Source organism: Eleutherodactylus coqui, chromosome 7, assembly GCF_035609145.1.
Source record: "Eleutherodactylus coqui strain aEleCoq1 chromosome 7, aEleCoq1.hap1, whole genome shotgun sequence".
NCBI classification, from domain to species: Eukaryota; Metazoa; Chordata; class Amphibia; order Anura; family Eleutherodactylidae; genus Eleutherodactylus; species Eleutherodactylus coqui.
The window spans coordinates 123,392,015-123,413,973 of NC_089843.1; the positions used below are offsets into that span (position 1 = coordinate 123,392,015).

At 45.2% G+C, this 21,959-nt stretch overlaps 1 protein-coding gene across 3 annotated transcripts in view; it reads right to left on the reverse strand.

Moving 5' to 3' along the window:
• Nucleotides 1-21,959, reverse strand: part of LOC136573392 (cytotoxic and regulatory T-cell molecule-like) — a 113,121-nt gene that overhangs the window by 54,855 nt on the left and 36,307 nt on the right. For 2 of the 3 annotated variants that reach the window (XM_066574687.1, XM_066574685.1), the window contains exon 7: nucleotides 18,662-18,730. The exons of the other annotated variant lie outside the window; for it this stretch is intronic. In XM_066574687.1, the coding sequence (XP_066430784.1) occupies nucleotides 18,726-18,730 (5 nt within the window). In that variant the 3' untranslated portion in view covers nucleotides 18,662-18,725. Of the gene's footprint in view, nucleotides 1-18,661; nucleotides 18,731-21,959 lie in introns of those variants that run through there. 3 annotated transcript variants of the gene reach the window in all.

Below are 21,959 nucleotides of genomic sequence, written 5' to 3' on the forward strand. Positions count from 1 at the left end.
GCATTTTTGTATTTCGCCGATGCTCGCTAAGGTTTTCATGTGTGAAAATCTGGGCAATTCAAGAAAGTGATGGGAACGACTGAGAAACGGATAGGGCAGGCGAGGGGCTACATGTTGGGCTGCATCTCAAGTTCCCAGGTCCCACTATTAAGCCACAATACCGGCAAGAGTGGGCCCCCCCCCCCTCCCAACAACTTTTACTTCTGAAAAGCCCTCATTAGCATGGCATACCTTTGCTAAGCACCACACTACCTCCAACAAAGCACAATCACTGCCTGCATGACACTCCGCTGCCACTTCTCCTGGGTTACATGCTGACCAACCGCCCCCCCTCCCCCCCACAGCGCACACCAAAGTGTCCCTGCGCAGCCTTCAGCTGCCCTCATGCCACACCACCCTCATGTCTATTTAGAATTGCGTCTGCCATGACGAGGAACCGCAGGCACACACTGCAGAGGGTTGGCATGGCTAGGCAGCGGCCCTCTTTAAAAGGGGCGGGGCGATAGCCCACAATGCTGTACAGAAGCAATGAGAAATAGAATCCTGTGCCACCGCCATCAGGAGCTGCACACGTAGGCATAGCAATGGGGAACCTATGTGCCACACACTATTCATTCTGTCAAGGTGTCTGCATGCCCCAGTTAGACCGGGCTTTTTAATTCATAGACACAGGCAGGTACAACTCCCAATTGTGAAGTCCCTGTCGACCCACAGCATGGGTGGGTGCCAGGAAGCCACCGGCGGTACACAAAAATATCCCATTGCATTGCCCAACACAGCTGAGGTAGTAATGTCGTGCGTAATACAGGTGGGCTTCGGCCCACACTGCATGCCCCAGTCTGACCGGGGTTCTTTACAAGTGGACACATGTAGGTTACACTCCGTGTGCACCTACAGCATGGGTGGCTCCCTGGAACCCACCGGCGGTACATAAAAATATCCCATTGCATTGCCCAACACAGCTGAGGTAGTAATGTCGTGCTTAATGCAGGTGGGCTTCGGCCCACACTGCATGCCCCAGTCAGACTGGGGTTCTTTAGAAGTGGACACATGTAGGTTAAACTCCCTGTGGACCCACTGCCTGGGTGGGTGCCAGGAAGCCACCGGCGGTACATAGAAATATCCCATTGCATTGCCCAACACAGCTGAGGTAGTAATGTCGTGCTTAATGCAGGTGGGCTTCGGCCCACACTGCATGCCCCAGTCAGACTGGGGTTCTTTAGAAGTGTACAGATGTATTAAAAACTCCGTGTGCACCTACAGCATGGGTGGCTCCCTGGAACCCACCAGCGGTACACAAAAATATCCCATTGCATTGCCCAACACAGCTGAGGTAACGTCAGCTGTAATGCAGGTGGGCTAAAAATTAATTTGATTACACTGTAGGCGAGGGCCCACAAAAATTGCTGTATCAACAGTACTAATGTACATCCCAAAAATTGGCCATGGCCAGCCAAGAGGGCAGGTGAAACCCATTAATCACTTTGGTTAATGTGGCTTAAGTGGTAACTAGGCCTGGAGGCAGCCCAGTGTAACAAAAAATTGGTTCAAGTTAAAGTTCCAACGCTTTTAAGCGCATTGAAACTTATAAAAATTGTTCAGAAAAATTATTTGAGTGAGCCTTGTGGCCCTAAGAAAAATTGCCCGTTCAGCGTGATTACGTGAGGTTTCAGGAGGAGGAGCAGGAGGAGGAATATTAGACACAGATTGATGAAGCAGAAATGTCCCCGTTTTGGATGGTGAGAGAGAACGTAGCTTCCATCCGCGGGTGCAGCCTACGTATTGCTTACGTATCGCTGCTGTCCGCTGGTGGAGAACAGAAGTCTGGCGAAATCCAGCCTTTGTTCATCTTGATGAGTGTTAGCCTGTCGGCACTGTCAGTTGACAAGCGGCTACGCTTATCTGTGATGATTCCCCCAGCCGCACTAAACACCCTCTCTGACAAGACGCTAGCCGCAGGACAAGCAAGCACCTCCAGGGCATACAGCGCTAGTTCAGGCCACGTGTCCAGCTTCGACACCCAGTAGTTGTAGGGGGCAGAGGCGTCACCAAGGATGGTCGTGCGATCCGCTACGTACTCCCTCACCATCCTTTTACAGTGCTCCCGCCGACTCAGCCGTGACTGGGGAGCGGTGACACAGTCTTGGTGGGGAGCCATAAAGCTGGCCAGGCCCTTAAAGACTGTTGCACTGCCTGGGATGTACATGCTGCTCGATCTACGCACATCCCCTGCTACCTTGCCCTCGGTACTGCGCCTTCTGCCACTAGCGCTGTCGGCTGGGAATTTTACCATCAGCTTGTCCGCAAGGGTCCTGTGGTATAGCAACACTTTCGAACCCCTTTCCTCTTCGGGAATCAGAGTGGGCAGGTTATCCTTATACCGTGGATCGAGCAGTGTGTACACCCAGTAATCCGTCGTGGCCAGAATGCGTGCAACGCGAGGGTCACGAGAAAGGCATCCTAACATGAAGTCAGCCATGTGTGCCAGGGTACCTGTACGCAACACATGGCTGTCTTCACTAGGAAGATCACTTTCAGGATCCTCCTCCTCAGGCCATACACGCTAAAAGGATGACAGGCAATCAGCCGGTGTACCGTCAGCAGCGGCCCAAGCTGTCTCTTCCCCCTCCTCCTCATCCTCCTCATGCTCCTCCTCCTCCTCCTGTACGTGCTGAGAAATAGACAGGAGGGTGCCCTGACTATCCAGCGGCATACTGTCTTCCCCCGCCCCCGTTTCCGAGCGCAAAGCAGCTGCCTTTATGGTTTGCAGGGAATTTCTCAAGATGCATAGCAGAGGAATGGTGACGCTAATGATTGTAGCATCGCCGCTCACCACCTGGGTAGACTCCTCAAAATGACCAAGGACATGGCAGATGTCTGCCAACCAGGCCCACTCTTCTGAAAGGAATTGAGGAGGCTGACTCCCACTGCGCCGCCCATGTTGGAGTTGGTATTCGACTATAGCTCTACGTTGTTCATAGAGCCTGGCCAACATGTGGAGCGTAGAGTTCCACCGTGTGGGCACGTCGCACAGCAGTCGGTGCACTGGCAGCTTAAAGTGATGTTGCAGGGTGCGCAGGGTGGCAGCGTCCGTGTGGGACTTGCGAAAATGTGCGCAGAGCCGGCGCGCCTTTACGAGCAGGTCTGACAAGCGTGGGTAGCTTTTCAGAAAGTGCTGAACCACCAAATTAAAGACGTGGGCCAGGCATGGCACGTGCGTGAGGCTGCCGAGCTGCAGAGCCGCCACCAGGTTACGGCCGTTGTCACACACGACCATGCCCGGTTGGAGGCTCAGCGGCGCAAGCCAGCGGTCGGTCTGCTGTGTCAGACCCTGCAGCAGTTCGTGGGCCGTGTGCCTCTTATCGCCTAAGCTGAGTAGTTTCAGCACGGCCTGCTGACGCTTGCCCACCGCTGTGCTGCCACACCGCGCGACACCGACTGCTGGCGACATGCTGCTGCTAACACATCTTGATTGCGAGACAGAGGAGGAGGAGGAGGAGGGTGCTTTAGTGGAGGAAGCATACACCTCCGCAGATACCACCACCGAGCTGGGGCCCGCAATTCTGGGGGTGGGTAGGACATGAGCGGTCCCAGGCTCTGACTCTGTCCCAGCCTCCACTAAATTCACCCAATGTGCCGTCAGGAAGATGTAGTGGCCCTGCCCGCCTGTGCTTGTCCACGTGTCCGTAGTTAAGTGGACCGTGGCAGTAACCGCGTTGGTGAGGGCGCGTACAATGTTGCGGGAGACGTGGTCGTGCAGGGCTGGGACGGCACATCGGGAAAAGTAGTGGCGACTGGGAACTGAGTAGCGCGGGGCCGCCGCCTCCATGATACTTTTGAAGGACTCCGTTTCCACAACCCTATACGGCAGCATCTCAAGGCTGATGAATTTTGCTATGCGGACGGTTAACGTTTGAGCGTGCGGGTGCGTGGCGGCGTACTTGCGCTTGCGCTCCAACAGTTGCGCAAGCGACGGCTGGACGGTGCGCTGAACTACACTGCTGGATGGGGCCGAGGACAGCGGAGGTGAGGGGGTGGGTGCAGGCCAGGAGACGGTAGTGCCTGTGTCCTGAGAGGGGGGTTGCATCTCAGTGGCAGGTTGGGGCACAGGGGGAGAGGCAGGGGTGCAAACCGGAGGCGCTGAACGGCCTTCGTCCCACCTTGCGGGGTGCTTGGCCATCATATGTCTGCGCATGGTGGTGGTGGTGAGGCTGTTGGTGTTGGCTCCCCGGCTGAGCTTTGCGCGACAAAGGTTGCACACCACTGTTCGTCGGTCGTCAGGCGTCTCTGTGAAAAACTGCCAGACCTTAGAGCACCTCGGCCTCTGCAAGGTGGCATGGCGCGAGGGGGCGCTTTGGGAAACACTTGGTGGATTATTTGGTCTGGCCCTGCCTCTACCCCTGGCCACCGCACTGCCTCTTGCAACCTGCCCTGCTGATGCCCTTGACTCCCCCTCTGAAGACCTGTCCTCCTGAGTAAGCGTTGCACACCAGGTGGGGTCAGTCACCTCATCGTCCTGCTGCTCTTCCTCCGAATCCTCTGTGCGCTGCTCCCTCGGACTTACTGCCCTTACTACTACCTCACTGCAAGACAACTGTGTCTGATCGTCATCGTCCTCCTCACCCACAGAAAGTTGTTGAGACAGTTGGCGGAAGTCCCCAGCCTCTTCCCCCGGACCCCGGGAACTTTCGAATGGTTGGGCATCAGTGACGATAAACTCCTCTGGTGGGAGAGGAACCGCTGCTGCCCAATCTAAGCAGGGGCCCGAGAACAGTTCCTGGGAGTGTTCCCGCTCCTGAGCAGGTGTCATTGTAGTGGAGTGAGGAGGCTGGGAGGAAGGAGGAGCAGTAGACAGAGGATTCGGATTTGCAGCAGTGGACGGCGCAGAACTGCGGGTAGACGATAGGTTGCTCGAAGCACTTTCTGCCATCCAGGACAGGACCTGCTCACACTGCTCATTTTCTAATAACCGTCTCCCGCGTGGACCCATTAATTGGGCGATGAATGTGGGGACACCAGAAACGTGCCTCTCTCCTAATCGCGCAGCAGTCGGCTGCGACACACCTGGATCAGGAGCTCGGCCTGTGCCCACACCCTGACTTGGCCCTCCGCGTCCTCAGCCGCGTCCACGTCCTCTAGGCCTACCCCTACCTCTCAGCATGCTGTATTACCAGTGATTTGATTTCACAGGCAGCTAATAAATTGGCGCAAGACTGCAGGCCAAATATAATTTTTTCCCTTTTTTGAAAACGAAAGGCCCCACTGCCTCTAGTGAATGTATAATCTAAGTTTAATAACTGTGCTGTTTTCCTGCTAATGTGTCACAGAACGTGAGGGTAGCAGAGTTATTAACTGTGGCAGAGCAGGTATTTTTTTTCCCAATTAAGGAAAGCAAATGGCGAAGCCAGGAGTAAAACGTAGCTGGGTGCGTCTGATTTTTACAGGTTGCACACGCAGCCGACACGTGTCCACCGCCCTTAGGACGGACAGAGGCAGGACAAATAGAATTATTTTCCGTTTTTTTGCACCAAAAGGCAGCACTGCGTATATTCTATGAACATGAGAAGTTTAATAACTGTGCTGTTTTCCTGCTAATGTGTCACAGAACGTGAGGGTAGCAGAGTTATTAACTGTGGCAGAGCAGGTATTTTTTTTCCCAATTAAGGAAAGCAAATGGCGAAGCCAGGAGTAAAACGTAGCTGGGTGCGTCTGATTTTTACAGGTTGCACACGCAGCCGACACGTGTCCACCGGCGTTAGGACGGACAGAGGCAGGACAAATAGAATTATTTTCCGTTTTTTTGCACCAAAAGGCAGCACTGCGTATATTCTATGAACATGAGAAGTTTAATAACTGTGCTGTTTTCCTGCTAATGTGTCACAGAACGTGAGGGTAGCAGAGTTATTAACTGTGGCAGAGCAGGTATTTTTTTTCCCAATTAAGGAAAGCAAATGGCGAAGCCAGGAGTAAAACGTAGCTGGGTGCGTCTGATTTTTACAGGTTGCACACGCAGCCGACACGTGTCCACCGGCGTTAGGACGGACAGAGGCAGGACAAATAGAATTATTTTCCGTTTTTTTGCACCAAAAGGCAGCACTGCGTATATTCTATGAACATGAGAAGTTTAATAACTGTGCTGTTTTCCTGCTAATGTGTCACAGAACGTGAGGGTAGCAGAGTTATTAACTGTGGCAGAGCAGGTATTTTTTTTCCCAATTAAGGAAAGCAAATGGCGAAGCCAGGAGTAAAACGTAGCTGGGTGCGTCTGATTTTTACAGGTTGCACACGCAGCCGACATGTGTCCACCGCCCTTAGGACGGACAGAGGCAGGACAAATAGAATTATTTTCACTTGTTTTACAAGCAAAAGGCAGCACTGCGTATATTCAATGAATAATAACTGTGTTGTGGCCCTGCCTATACAATTCTTTCCCTGCAGTATCAATGGAGGGTGCAATGCTCTGCAGAGGCGATTTTGAGAAGCAAAAAAAAATGCAGCACAGCTAACAGCAGCCTGGACAGTACTGCACACGGTTAAATATGGCCCTAGAAAGGACCGTTGAGGTTCTTGAAGGCTACACTCACTCCTAACACTCTCCCTGCTATGCAGCACTTCTGTCCCTAATGCCAGGTGCAACGCTCTGCAGAGCCGATTTTGAGAAGAAAAAAAATTGCCACTGCTAACAGCAGCCAACACACAGCTATCAGTGGCCCTAATAAGGACCTTTGGGGGGTCTTGAAGCCTACACTAACTACCAATTCTTTCCCTACAGCAGCTCCGGTACAAACAGCACTGTCCCTCATCTAACTCACACGGCATCTGAGGCGAACCGCGGGAGGGGCCGACTTTTATGTTCGGGTGACACCTGATCTTCCCAGCCACTCACAGCAGGGGGGTGGTATAGGGCTTGAATGTCACAGGGGGAAGTTGTAATGCCTTCCCTGTCTTTCAGTTGGCCAGAAAAGCGCGCTAACGTCCCAGGGAAGGAAGTGAAAGTAACCAGAACACCGCATGGTGTTAGTTACGAATAACGAACATCCCGAACACCCTAATATTCGCACGAATATCAAGCTCGGAAGAACACGTTCGCTCATCTCTAATCATTAACTTTTTTTTATTTGGGTTCAAACTACCATGGAGATTTCTTCAAGCCACAACTCTACACACTCTCTGCATTCTACCACTACTAGTGCCCCCTCTGTGGCCCCACAAAGTAATAATGTTCCCTCTGTAGCTCCACAAAGTAATAGTGCCCCTTCTGTAGCCTCACAAAGTAATAGTGCCCCTTCTGTAGCCTCACAAAGTAATAGTGCCCCTTCTGTAGCCTCACAAAGTAATAGTGTCTGCTCTTACTTCTCCCTCTTTGCCCGCTGAAGCTTTTAGTGCCCACTCTGTATCTCTCCTTCCCCTCAACGTCGCTCTCTGTAACTTACATTACTGCTGGTTTGGATGCTGCTATCAGTATAGCACTGCCAGAGAGAGGAGGAGATATCCTCTGCACTGAGAAAGCAGCCTAAGGACCAGAAAGATTGTAAATTACAAGGAGACTTGCTGCTAGCTAAACATTGGGGGAAAGGGGAGGTAAGTAAATGGTGAGACAGGGAGTAGGGCCATTCAGCCCTGGATCTCCCTGTACCACCAGTCACATGATCTGCCTACTTTGTTAGTATGCCACTGGTGATATGTGTCCTGTGTGTGAGTGGTGCATGAATGGCGCTTGTGTGCCGAGTGCAGTCTGGGAGCAGCTCATGTGTGCTATATTTCCTATGTGTACGTGGCTTGTGTCCACCGTGACTGATGGTTGACAAATGAGTGGGTAACGCCTGTGCACCATGAGTCTGGTGTGTGTGTCAAAGTGTAGTTACCCATCCTTGGCGATCCATCTTTGCAGTCTCACTATTCTATGGGTCTCTATTGACAGTAGTAGTCAGGTGACCACTGTCTTCCAATCAGAGCGCTGATGCCAGAAAGCGCTGATGCTATCATGTGAGCGCTGATGCCTGAAATATGGGCAGTGACGCTACAGCCTCTGATTTGCAGGCAGCAATAACCTAACATACACTGTCAACAAACACCGCAGGGCTGTAGTTCTGGACTGCCAGTACGCTTTATTTTATTGTTTTCAGTCATTTGGATCCAATTTGAAAAATTAGTTTTTAACTGCACAACTTCTTTAAGATGTCATCAAAATAGAGGCAGAGAAAATGAAGAAGTCAAAGAATTGGTAGTGGTTCTCAGAAGACAGAGGAATACACAAAAGTGAAAAGACAAAGTCATGAAGGCAGGTACAATAACTAAACGGTATTCTAAGTAAAGCTGTGCATTAGAATAAGGAGGACCAATACAGCAAAAATCTCTTTTATATAGCACCAACATATTCTGCAGCTTTATAAGTCAGAGGGATCATTCACAAAGTAAGACATAACTTACTATATTAAACCAACAGTCCCAACAGTATGGGGGAGGGCCTGATGCCTCCACACTATGTATTTGCAATTTAAACTCAGAACTGTCATCCATAAATCCACAGTGCTCCCTGTATGCCTCCATATGGAGATTCTATGCGGGTTTTTTTCTGTTGGAATTATACAGAATGCAACAGAAAACAATCATAGCATGCACCATGTTATGCAGGTACTGTACAGTATTCACTTCTAGCAGCATTAACCCTTTCCAATCCAATTTTGGATTCAGGGTTTCCTAAAAGGCTTTCTCTTTTTGCTGTTACACAACAGTGCCATCTGCTGGCTAAAGCCAGTGTGTGCGTCAGAGAGGTTCCGACAGCGGAGTGGCTGGCAATAGGCGGTAAGAATACCCTGTCGTACGTCTTCTGACATTGGAGCTGTACAAGCTTCAATCAGAATGTAGGAAGACGTCAGACAGTGGATTGGAAAGGGTTCATTCAGTGCCAGAAAGGGAATTTGAGCAACATATTTGTACCTCTGACTAGACTCTGAATGTGGCTTAAGTAACTATTGTGCAATGCAGTCACCTTTGCTTTAAAAAAAAACATTGTCCACTTTCAGAAAAGTCCAGTAGCCTGACCGAATTCATTAATGCCTCTTCTTATTATAATTCATAGGTATAGGTACTTCTGGGAACCTCATACCTACCTTGTACCTATTAACGGCACAGCACCTTTTTGCCTTATTCTTTTTAGAGTCAGAAGGAAACTGTTCAATCAGTTTCATCACCAGTCCTAAAAAAATGATTGCTCTACACATTCTGCTGTGACACTGTAAGAAGCTCTCCTAAAGGGTGTACCAGGCTTTACAATGGAGCACCAAGATGGCCACTCCAAACTGAACTGAGCATGCTCCCTGTGAACTTTCTAGTGAGATGATGTCAGCACTATAAAAAGGCAATTTCCTGCTGTTCAACAGGAGAAGCACATTACAGAGAGAGGTAGGTGCTGTGGGAGCACCATCTGCTGAAGTTGCAATGACCAGCAGAGGAGCTGCTGCTGCCGCCAGCGAGAGAAAAGCAGCAGGAGCTGAAAATCTTGATCGCACACGAGAGAGAAAGATTACCTGGGAAGCAGCAGACACTGAACTTACGAACTGAAACCTGTCTGTTGCCCAGAGACTAGAGGGAGAGATTGGGATTGCACTTCCATGCCACGGATCTAGACCAGGGAGAACATCAAGCAGTTTGCCAGCAACAAATCATAAGTGAGGCCGGCCTCAGTAAAACTGCTAGTTGTGCACACCACTAGGGAAGATGTGTTACCAGGCCTGTTATAGGAAGGACTGTGATATTTAAAGAGCTCTAATCACTGTTATGTACTGTGATATTTAAAGGGACACTGTATTTGGACACAGGAACCAGCTTTTCTAAAAGACTACATTTGGGTGGGTGACACTGAAGTGAAGTTGCACATTGCATTTGACTATACAGACTTATTAACTATGGAGTATTCCTGATATTTTCCTCAAAGTGCTACTGTTATTACGTATTGTGCATAAAGTAATAAAGATAATAATAGTAATAATAAAGTTCCTTATTGTAAATAGAGTTTTAATACTCCTAGGATTTAGCTGTAGCTAGCATTAGGAGATTCTATGGTAACAGTTTAATTGCTTATTTGATGTTATAATACAACATTAAACATTTTAATTCCTTTGTTCATAAAATAAATACTGTGCATTTGTTGTAACTCCATCTTCTGCATCGTATCCTGAATCAGCGTCACAATACAATAAAATACATAAAAACAAATATTTTAATTCTGTCATTACGTGGCAGAAAATTGACAAAACGTTTTCGAATACTTCAGACATAGAGGACGCCTTTACCAAGCCCAATTAGACACAAAGTGCTTGGGAAGCTGAGAGTCCTTTGTGAAAAGTCTGATATTTTATATGGCCAGCAGACCGGCCTCATTAACTTCAGATGCTCTTTGTCACTGCAAGAACGCCATGGCTTGCAATGAAAGGGATACAGAATGACAGCATTTCACAAAGTTGTAAAATGAGTGATTAATGCAAGATGAAGTAATGGCATAAAGAAAGAACTTGTCGTTACTATGGGCTGAAGTCACTCAGTTAAGTGTTGATTCTTTGCTGAGAAACTACGCAAGACCCTTATTTAGATTTAGCAAATATGCAACTCTCCCCGAATAGCAAAACTGGTGGCCAACATTGAAGAATCTCAAGTGATTGGTGGTCTTTTCTCTCTTTTATTTTGCTGCTGAACAAAACATCAATGTCTAAAATATTTTCACTTAAATGTAAAACACAAGAAAACCCCACACGTTGTTAATTCATTTATAATGTAACACATCACCCTTTTGTGAGTCGCTCCAAAATGTCATGCTGCATTGTTATGTGAGTAAATGAGTAATATTAATATTATTGAAGCCATTGGGTTCTGCATATAATTAACCAGGCAAATATTACTGAGTCTTTACACTTTTTTTTTAAATATAATTTTATTATTTATGCTATTGTTTCACATGGATAGCAATCTATAAAAGAATTCAAAAACTAATAAAATACTGAGAATGAAGATCAGCCCTGGCTGACAAATGGCAGTAGTCCAGACATGTCTTTACTAAGTACATACACAGCATACACACATATTTACTATATGCATATAGACTGAATTTCCACTTTATTAGGGCGGCTTCACTCGACTGTATACGCAAATACATTCGACTCAGCACTACGTATTTGCGCTTGAATGAGCCTATTTTGCGCATGAGGTTGAGATGTGTTCTACTATGGGGCCCTTGGTGTGCAAAAACGCAGGAAAATAGAGCAAGTCCTACTTTTTTGCACACACAGGGAATGCATACAGAAAAAACGTTCATTAGAACGAACCCATTGAAATAGGTTCTATTCCCTTTCTATTTAGTACGTGAATATTTTACGTATGCAAAACACAAAACATGAGCGAATACGGTCGTGTAAAGAAGCCCTTAGAGACACTGTCCGTTTAAGAGTGAAGCTTCTCTGTTTGGAAATTCGACATGTGTCCCTGGAGTGCAGCATAAAATCAAGTGAGCAAGTTTTCCGTGAATCAGTTTCAGTGTGAATCTCCGCTAAAAATGGAAAATTGAGCAATCTGAGTGACTTTGCATTAGGCATGGTCATCAGTTCCAAACTTGTCAGGGCCAGTAGCTCAAAAAGTGCCAACCTTGTGTGGTTTCCTCATGCAACGGTTCTGATAGTTTAACGAGAAGAGTGTGCTCATGAAAAAACATCCAACATAAGAGGATCCATAGGACATAAAAAACTTGCCAACAAAAGGGGTCAGAGAAGGATGTCAAGAATCATTCTAGTGAATGAGTAGCCAAGCAAACTGCAGCCTAATACAAAACTGGTGAACCAATTAATGTCTTCAAATGTACAACCCTTCAGTTGTTAGCACAAAAAGGCTACAACAGCAGATGACCAGTTCAAGTACCATTGCTGTCTATGAGAAGTAGAAAGGCGGCACTCCAGTGGTCAAAAGAGTGCAGAAATTGGATCAGTGAGCAGCTGAAAAACATCACCTGCTCAGATGAATGCAGATATCTGTTATAGCATGCTGATGGGAGGGTCAGTATTTGTTGCAAGTGGTATGAAACAATGAACCCTTCGGGCTTAAACAGATGACTGTGATTTTGTCCTGTTTTATGGGACAAAATGAGATGAAACTAAACCATTGCTTTCAATGCGCCTGAGAAATCACAACTGGGTTTCAGTCAGGTAAGTTCCTTTGACATCACAAATACGTTTTCCTGAGATTAGTTCTTGTGAAATAACAAGTGGGTTTCAGTTGGGCAAGTTCTTGTGACATCACAAGTGGGTTTCGGTCAGATAAACTACTGTGACATCACAAGTCGGTCTCAGTCAGGTATGCTCATGAGACGTCATAAGTGGGTTTTAGTTGGGCACGTTGACACCACAGAAGTGGGTTTCAGTCAGATAAGCTCCTGTGACATTGTAAGGGGGTGGAGTGCAGTTAACATCCCGCTCTTGCATTGTAATGTGTTGTGCCCATGTTTAATTTTTGCTGGTTCTGGTCACTTTGAGGGAGGAGGAGCAGCCAGCCTTCTAAGAAGATGGACATGTCAGACAGGTCTCCTCTGGGAATTTGTCCAGAAGTGCAGCTATACTGGCTTCTTTCCAAGAGACTGGTGGATCTCTTCTATATTGCATCACCCACTGCAGCTATAGCTTGAGGAAAAGAGAAAGCCAGCACCAGCAGATTCTTGCTAGTCTCCCGTTCCTCTCCCTCCTCTAGAGGTAAAACGTAAAGACCAGCAGCCCCCTGGCCCTCGAGGTGTGCTGCCTGAGAGACTGCGTGCCACTGGAATTATTCATTTGCTGCACATGGACTCCTGCATTCCGCTGATTTTCTTTATTCCTGCAAACAGCTAGGAGCCGAACAATAGTAAAAGTGGAAGTGCCAGATGTGGTACATGCTGCACCCGGATGATGCCAGATGGAACCCATGGACTGTATTGGAACCTGCCTGGCTGCCGTCATGCAGCCCAACATTTTCCAGCATGAACTAGCACTGCATGCAGAGCTATTGCTTCTGGGATTTTTGTGGAAATTAGCAACAGAGGCTCTTAGTGAAGCCTTTGATGCTGATGTGAGCGAGTCCTTAGTGACAAAACAGCAAATACATTTATCTGCACACCAAGCGATAACTACATCTTTTACAATTCTACAACAAAGAGTAGACATTGGCATTAAACGGCAAGTCATAACTGTGGCAGGTTTTAAGGGAGCCTTTAAGAATGAGAAAACACAGAGACAGCGCGGCACTCGGCACATCTTAATACATCTTTATTGGTAAAAGCATCTCACAGGGCAGTCAGCCAATTAATGTATACTTCTGTATTAGGTGTAATGAGGAAGAGGCACCTTACCAGGGCTGGCTCCAGATTTATGTGGGCCCTTGGGCAACTGAGTCCCAGTGTGCATCTTTGCAGTATGTCATCACACACATGGCAGTGAAACTGCATGTATGACATAGATTAAAGTAATATTCCAGGCTTTTTGAAGTGATAATGGACGAGATACACCGCTCAGTACCCCATCTATTAGGTGATTGTCCCGAATGTTGTCACTGCAACAGGCCAGCCATTGTCATCAGTGGTCAGCGTAAGAAGAAAGAGCACCAGCTTCACTCCTATTGAAATCAATGGAAATACAATGCTTTTCTTCCACTTGTGATGTTCTGACCATAAGAGTAGCAGGAAGTGGAAGAGAAGTATCCTGTCCTGACCATAAGAGTAGCAGGAAGTGGAAGAGAAGTATCCTGTCCTGACTATAAGAGTAGCAGAAAGTGGAAGAGACGTATCCTGTCCTGACCATAAGAGTAGCAGGCATTGGGAGAGAAATGCAGTGCTCCCATGGATTCCACTAGGATTGAAGTCAGTGCTCCCACTTCCTCTGCTGACCGCTGATGATGATGTCCTGCTCACTGCACTGACAGTGGTCTGGGAGATCACCTGATAAATGGTGATCCCAATCTGTGGACCTCCGTCCATCAATTATTGATGACCTATCAACAGGATATGACATCAGTTTAAAAAGCTCGGAATGCCCCTTAAAGGACAAAGCCTATTTTGGCTGCACTTCAGTTAAGCACCTCAGAGGCAAGAACAGAGAAACCTCAGATCCTGGCACTTTAACCACTTACATGCCACAATCAATAGCAATTGCAGCATGTAAGCAGATGACAAGGGACTGGGGACGCCTCCTGTTACCCATCGGCACCTTGCATTTTATAATTAATCAAGTGCTAAGTGAACAGGTGTGAAAACTAAATAGTAATGATTTATGTTGCTATATACATTGGTGGAAATTTACTAAAACCGGCGTTTCAAATGCTGGTCTTAATACAATTTCCACTGGAGCACGATGTGACTAACATATGACGAGCTTCACATATTTGTCACATCTCAGCTCCTTCGTGCGCTGACACAGAAAGCTATGCCAGCTCAATTTCTGTTATAATTAACGCCAGTTTCTTATGTTGGAAGACAAGATCTGACATACAATCAGTATTCCATTTCACCCCAAAAGGTATGCATTAGGGTTGAGATCAAGGCTCTGTCCAGGGCTCCAGGCCATTTGAATTCATCCATAGAACGTTTTTCAAATCATGTCTTTATAGACCTCATTTTATGCACAGGGGCACAGATCAGCACTGAAAAATAACCCCATACCATTATCCCTCCTCCACCACACTTTACAGTAGGCACTCTGTGTTACAGAAGGTAGCATTCTCTGGGCAACCTTCAAACACAAATTCATCTATCGTACTAGCAGATAGTGAATTGTGATTCATCACACCAGAGAACTTTCCATCACTCCAGCCAATACTTGGCTTGTAGATGGTAATCTTAGGCTTGTGTGCAGCAGCTGACCATTTCCTGAAGCTAATAAGGCACAATTTTTGTGAGGATGTCACTTCCAGAGGCAGTTTGGAAATCTGTGAATGACCCACACTACTACCAATTTTTGCAACAAATCTACCGCGTGTAAACATACCCTTCTACAAGTTTGCTCATGTCACTCAATGTTGGATGGTAGATGTGCTACATTATTTCATTCAGGATTTTTAGCAGAGTTTTCGAACGGAGGCTGCGATGCAGATGTAAAGTCGGCCTAACAGTTTAACTATCTTTTTCTTGAACATTTAGGAGGCCCTCCCAAATGTTACTGCAAACCAATATTTGCTATATGATATGCTATTGGGGTCCAAATTCAATGTTAGAGGTAAGGTGAGCTCAGGAGATTAACATTAAACCACACAGCATGGGATGTGATCTAAAGTAATCTGTTTATTGATTGACACACTGCAGCTTTTACAGAGGCACTTAGATCTAATGACAATAATTCAAATCTATTATAATTCATTTATTACCATTGGTCAAAGAAACATAAACATGCAAGATAAGGAATTTAACATGTAAATTGCTAAAGGAAAAGCAGCACAGACACAGTAGAATTCTACATGATTAACTTCTCCGAACACAAAGGTACTTTAATTATAAACAATAATTATTTAGAGAGAGACAGGAGAACAGGGCGCAAGGACCTGAGACATTCAATGTAGGGCCTTGGAATGTTTTAGTCATTCTTATTCTTCAATACATTTTAGCAAATCTTGTTAAAGGAAAAGTACAAAATAATTGACACAGAAGATGGCTACTTGCTCACAAAATGGCTACGCATAGGATAGAACATGGAGTCATATTCATTTAATTAACACAGTGTAATGTCGTATTCTGGGGTAAGCCTGAGTACATGCGCTTCAGCATTATGCACTGTATAAATATATTTATACCTTACATTGTATATTAGAATATGCATTATATTATGTTATATTGCACTGATGATTAAGAAGAGTAATGTGTGTTTTCTGAACCATTTTTAATAGAGATGAGTGAGCATACTCGCTAAGGCAAACTACTCGAGCAAGTAGTGCTTTATTCAAGTGCCTGCCCGCTCGTCTCTAAAGATTCGGCTGCCGGTGCGGGTGAGCGATTAGTTGTGGGAGTGAGCAGGAGAGAGCAAGGGGGGGAGAGTGAGAGAGGGATCTCCCCTCCGTTCCTCCCCGCTCTCCCCTGCCGCTCCCCACCGGCAGCCAAATCTTTAGAGACGAGCGGGCAGGTACTCAAATAAGGCACTACTCATTTGAGTAGTTTGCCTTAGCGAGTATGCTCGCTCATCTCTAATTTTTAGTCATTTAGAAAGTTAACGGGGTGATTTCAGTGTTTTCAGCTAATGTTTTATTGATTATGTGTCAATCACTGTACAGAAATGTTGTGTAATAGTACACTGCAACTCCACCACGTTGTGATCCTTTGTGAAGGTACATTGCTGAACAAAACAAGCCTCTGCAAAGCTTTGAAGTCCCTCCATCCTGGATAAGTTTAAAAGCAGAAATGGAAAACAATCAGCATGTTTTTCCATTGGATGATATTGAAAAACATTTCCAAAGTTCTGTCACCATGTTAAAAAAAAAAAAGATCAGATTTCAGAAACATGACTATAATTTTTATCCAAGTCTAAAATGAAGAGTTTTTTTCCCCATTTTTGGCTCTTAAAAGTCAAGCAATATCCTGTCATTTTGTTTATGCTAACATTCTGTCTTGTCTTGTGTCTTCTACTAATGAAATGTGAATGATACGATCTGTTGGAAAGCATTAAATGGGTATTGCTGTCTCAGTCAATCATAGCTGAGGTGAGAATACCAGTCTTTATGCCATAGCCACCGGTGGCCAAAATTAAGGAAACAGCCAAATTGGCTTTGCTGTACTGTTTCTGCAATTCCAATGACCAGCAATTCAAAAACTGCATAGCTATAGGGAAATGTCTATCTTTGTAACACAATAAAAAAGTAGACATGGTAAGAAGTAAGAAATAATTGACACATTGTGAGCAATCCTTTGCTTGACATGAAAAAAAAGGTATGAAACTCTCTTTTTCCCTGTAATGGACTGTACATTAAAAAGGCAACAATGTGAAATGTTTTGAAAGAAGTACACTTATTTTATCAACAGGCAACGTAAATCTGCACATCATAAGCTGGCTGTCTACCAACCCACATGTATTCTATAAAGTGGTCAAAATGAGAAGCGTGTAATTTGGGCAATAATGAAAAGAAGCCTTTTTGTTCTGATATAATTGGCGGGACAGCTAACATCAAACATTTCATTAGCAGCATGAACTATGTGGTCCACCTATTGGAATGCATCTGTGATATAGAGTGAAAAGAACAAAAAGTTATAAAATGTTAAAAAGAGGAAAGTATGGCTTTGCTAGTCAAGGTAGATGAATAAACAGACAAACATGTTGCTTCCAGTATGCAGTAGTTTTATGGCTATAACTTCTTTCACGATCATCATTTTCACATTCCATCATAGTTTAGCAGATAAAAACAAGGCAGACTGCTTCACAATGTAATCATTTTTTTCAAGCATACGTTCTGCTGACATAGAATGTTGTGCTGAGAATGTTGTGCTACTCTAGAAACCTGAAGTAATGCCCCTTTTACATGAGCAGATTCTCATATGAACGAGCTCACAAGTGAGTGATGCAACCGCTAACTCGTTCACAATCGTGCAGCCTTTTTAGACAGGCAGATTCCCTTTGAGAATCGTTCACTTCTCATTCAGGGCTTCACATTCTATGTACAACACTGAGCGGAGAGCAGGGACGTAACTAATGAGGATGCAGGGGATGCGGTTGCACCCGGGCCCTGGAGCCTTGGGGGGCCCATAAGACCTCTCTTCTCCAAATAGGGAGCCCAGTACTATGAATAAAGCATTATAGTTGGGGGCCCCGTTCCAGGTTTTGCATTGGGGCCCAGAAGTTCCGCTTCTGGTGGAGAGTGTTTAAATGTTACGAGAAGGGAACGAGCCACCAATGAATTTTATGTGGGCTGAAACAAAATCACTAACAAGAAGTGCAAAATTCTCGTTAGTCATTGACTCGTTAGCTTGCGTTTAGACGTAACGTTGATCGCTCACGTTCCTTCATTCAAGCAAATTGTGACAATAGTTACGTGTAAACGGCCCTTTAATCAGTTGCTATAATCTCGGTCCTTTTGAACGCTAGATATCGAAATACTCTAATGACTGTAGCCCCTGTTTGGAAAGAATGGGGTTCCTGGAAGTGCAGTTGTGATGAAATACAAGTCAAACAGGAGGTACGAATGAACTTTTTTAGGTTTTAGGATGTACAATAACTGACTAGTTTGTGGCCTTCAAGGTATGACTTAAAGCAGTCAAATACCTTGCAAAAGCAACTGATCCAATGTTGAAATCAGTCAGTTATTGTAATGTACACTCTAAAATATATAAATAAAAGGTTGATCCAGTGCTATATCTTAAAAGGGTGGTATCACAATGACAAGTTATTCCCTATTCATTGGATTGGGCATAACTTCCTGATCAGTGGAGGTCTTAGTGCTGAGATCCTGGCTGATCTAGATAAAGGGACTCCCATGTCCTGCTCTCCTGTCACTGCGGGGGCTGCTTTTATTGTGCCCTCTGGTATTTGTCCACAAGAAATAGTGCAGCACATTGTGCTATTTTGTCCTGGATTCTCTGATGATTATGTAGCAAAGGCTCTGAACAGAGCTTCTGACATAGATATGAACAGAGGCTAAGTGTCATTTCTTTATATTAAAAATACTTTGTTTAAACTTACCCTGTTTATGGTTTCCATTGGGAAACGGTGGAAAGTTGTGTACAGAAATTCAACGACTTTTTGCTATACTGTAAAGAATCAATCAAGATTAATGTTTAGATGTAGTTACAAAACTAAGCTTAGTGCATTCTATAGTTATATTAAAGTAATAGAGTTAAATTAAGTACAGAGGTACAGTGCCAGAATCAAGCTCAGGGCATACATTTAGTTCCAGAGCTAAGTTCAGTGCATACATACAGTACCAGAACTAAATTAGACACATGAATACCCCATCAGAACCAAGCAAACTTCCGTTATACACTACAAGAGCCAAGCTCAATACAAAATTTGGTACCAACACCAAGCTTAGTACATAAATATAGTACCAGCACCAAGCTCAGTGTACAGGCATAGTATCTGGAGCCATCACACTACTTGCATAGATTACCAGAACCAAGCTCAATACTCAGGTACAGTACCATGAACAAACTCATTACATACATATGGCCCCAGGACCTAGCTCAGAACACACCAAATAATTGACAGATATTGTAAACCTGTGTTTAGAGCAGTTCACTATGTCAACTCATCTTTAAAGTTACCAGTTTACTTGCTTGTGTAAACTTGTAAAGATGATTTTATGTGATGCAATAGAGATGTAAAGCTTCTTCTTTCATGGTGATATGGTTAAGTATCTGCATATGGAGCTATGTTTTTGGTTTTATTTCTGCCGACTGAAAGGAAGACATTCCGGCCTCCATTGCTGCACCGTTTCTTACAGCCAACTTATTATTTGTTGCTACAAAATATAGCTTGACAGTTATCATAGAATAGCTTCCAACTCTAAGGACCTCCAGATTCCTGACCAGGACTCATGGGAAGTGCTCTCCTGGGATGCTACTGCAGTACATTAAAGAATTCCCAGATTTATTGGACTTCCTCAAAAGATAAGGCAGAACATTGGAAAATGTTTTAGCCTTTCAAACAACCTTTTGTTTTGTCACGCTTTTCAATATATTTTTTATAAGTCTTTTTTTCTCCTTCCAGAATTGTATTTTTGCAGCTAATCTCTGAAATCTCAACTTGTTTGGAGAGATCGCTAGAATATTGTAATTGTGTCCAGATGCAACGTTGTTATTACTATTCCACTAGATTTTTTTATTGTGATGCGGTAGGAGCCCCATGATATTGTATTCATTGGTGACAGTGCATGCACACTTCACATGGTAATCCCATACAGTTTCCCTTATCTCATTCATGCTACTTTTTAATCATTTTTTCCATACATTTAACCTTACAAAACACAAAATATTATCTGTACGGAATATAGCCACAATGAATGTACTGAATACTGATCCGCATTCTTTCACTGAGTACAAATAGTTAAAAATAAAGGGGTATTCCCATCTTCAGTATTTATATGCCATACATGCCTGATATATGCAGGTCTTGGTGACTTCCGTTCACCAGTTCCCGGCTGCCCCATGCTCCATTGAGTTTATAGCAGTTAGGCAAAGAGTCGAGCAAGCGGTGCAAATGATGGAAATAGCCCTTTACCCCTTAAAGGGGTTCTGACATTACAAAAAAAAAATTGTACTCACCTTACCTGGCTAGGACCGATCACCAGGCATGTCCCCTCCGTCTGGCATCTTCTTCTGTGGCTTGTAGAAGCAGAGCAGGAGTGGTCAAAATGACCGATCCTGCTCTGCTCCATCCGTCAGTCACTTCCGAGGTGAACGGACGGGCCGCCCACAGCAAGCACGTCACAAGCAGTGCTTGCTGTGGGCGGCCCGTCCATCCTGGCTGAACTCCGAGATTCTGCACGTGCGCAGTGGAGACGCAGCCCGTCCTGACTCCTGTCAGAGGGCACCTCTCCACTGCGCATGCGCGCGATCCCGGAGCAGCGCGGCTCGTTGAGGAAGAAGAGGAAGAGCAGCGCCTGCCGGGAGATGACCCCCCGATGTCAACAACAACAGGAGAAAAGGTAAGTATGAGGTTTTTATGTTTTAGCAGCCATTAAACCGTGAGTTCCCTGTGTCCATTAGGCAGACCAGGGAACAATGGCTGCTAAAGCATAAAAACATTATTCATGTCAGAACCCCTTTAAGGATGAAGTCAATTTTTTCCATTAAACATTGCAAGGATTTTTCACATTTTTGCCTCCCAGCATGTTAGCAGACATAGTTAATTTATTACTTTACCACTATTATAGACCTTGTTTCTTGTCGGATGAGTTAAAGATATTTTTAGCCATTATTTTGCGGGGTATATGTAAATCAACTGTTATATACACTCATTGTAAAAAAAAATCAAGCACCTAAAGGGAGTGTGTAATGTGTGATTGTAACATTGATATAAGTAAGTGATTACAATAGCAGAGCAACAGGATAATTTATTGTGGAAAACTGGACACTTAAAGGGAGGCTCTAGGACCCTGTAGGGACACCTCTAGCTTGGATGCAAGATGTGATATGAAGGGGCATGGAGGTTCTAGGACCCTGTTGTACCGCCTCTAGCTTGGGTGCAAAATGTGATACGAGGGGGCATGAAGGCTCTAGTACCCTGTTGTACCGCCTTTAGCTTGGATGCAAGATGTGATACGAGGGGGCATGGAGGCTCTAGTACCCTGTTGTACCTCCTCTAGCTTGGATACAAGATGTGATACAGATGGGCATGGAGGCTCTAGGACCCTATTGTACCGCCTCTAGCTTGGATGCAAGATGTAATACGGGCGGGCATGGAGGCTCTAGGAACGTATTGTACTGCCTCTAGATTGTATGGAAGATGTGATACGGGCGGGCATGGAATCTTTAGTACCCTATTGTACCTCCTCTAGCTTGGATGCAAGATGTGATATGGGGGGCAAGGAAGCATAGAGGTTACATATGTCATCCTCAAACATATCACTCCACATTTGCTCTAACTGATTGTGCAAACTCCTATACATGTTCTATTGGTGACTAGCTTACCCGTCGCGCGTTGCTGCGAAGACAGGCATACATACATACATTTATTTTTATATATCTAGATAACAACCAATCACAGCGCAGCTTTCAAGTTACCTCAGCGGTATAATATATAACAACCAATCAGAGTACAGCTTTCATGTTACCTCAGTATAATATATAACAACCAATCACAGCACAGCTTTCATGTTGCCTCAGTGGTATAATATTTAGCAACCAATCACAGCACAGCTTTCATATTACCTCAGCATTCTCAATATCCAGCAATTGTCAAGCGAAACGTTCGGCGGATGCATCATTTTGTAGTTGAACACGCATCCAGTTGCTCGTAATGCCTTTTGCTTTCGTGCTT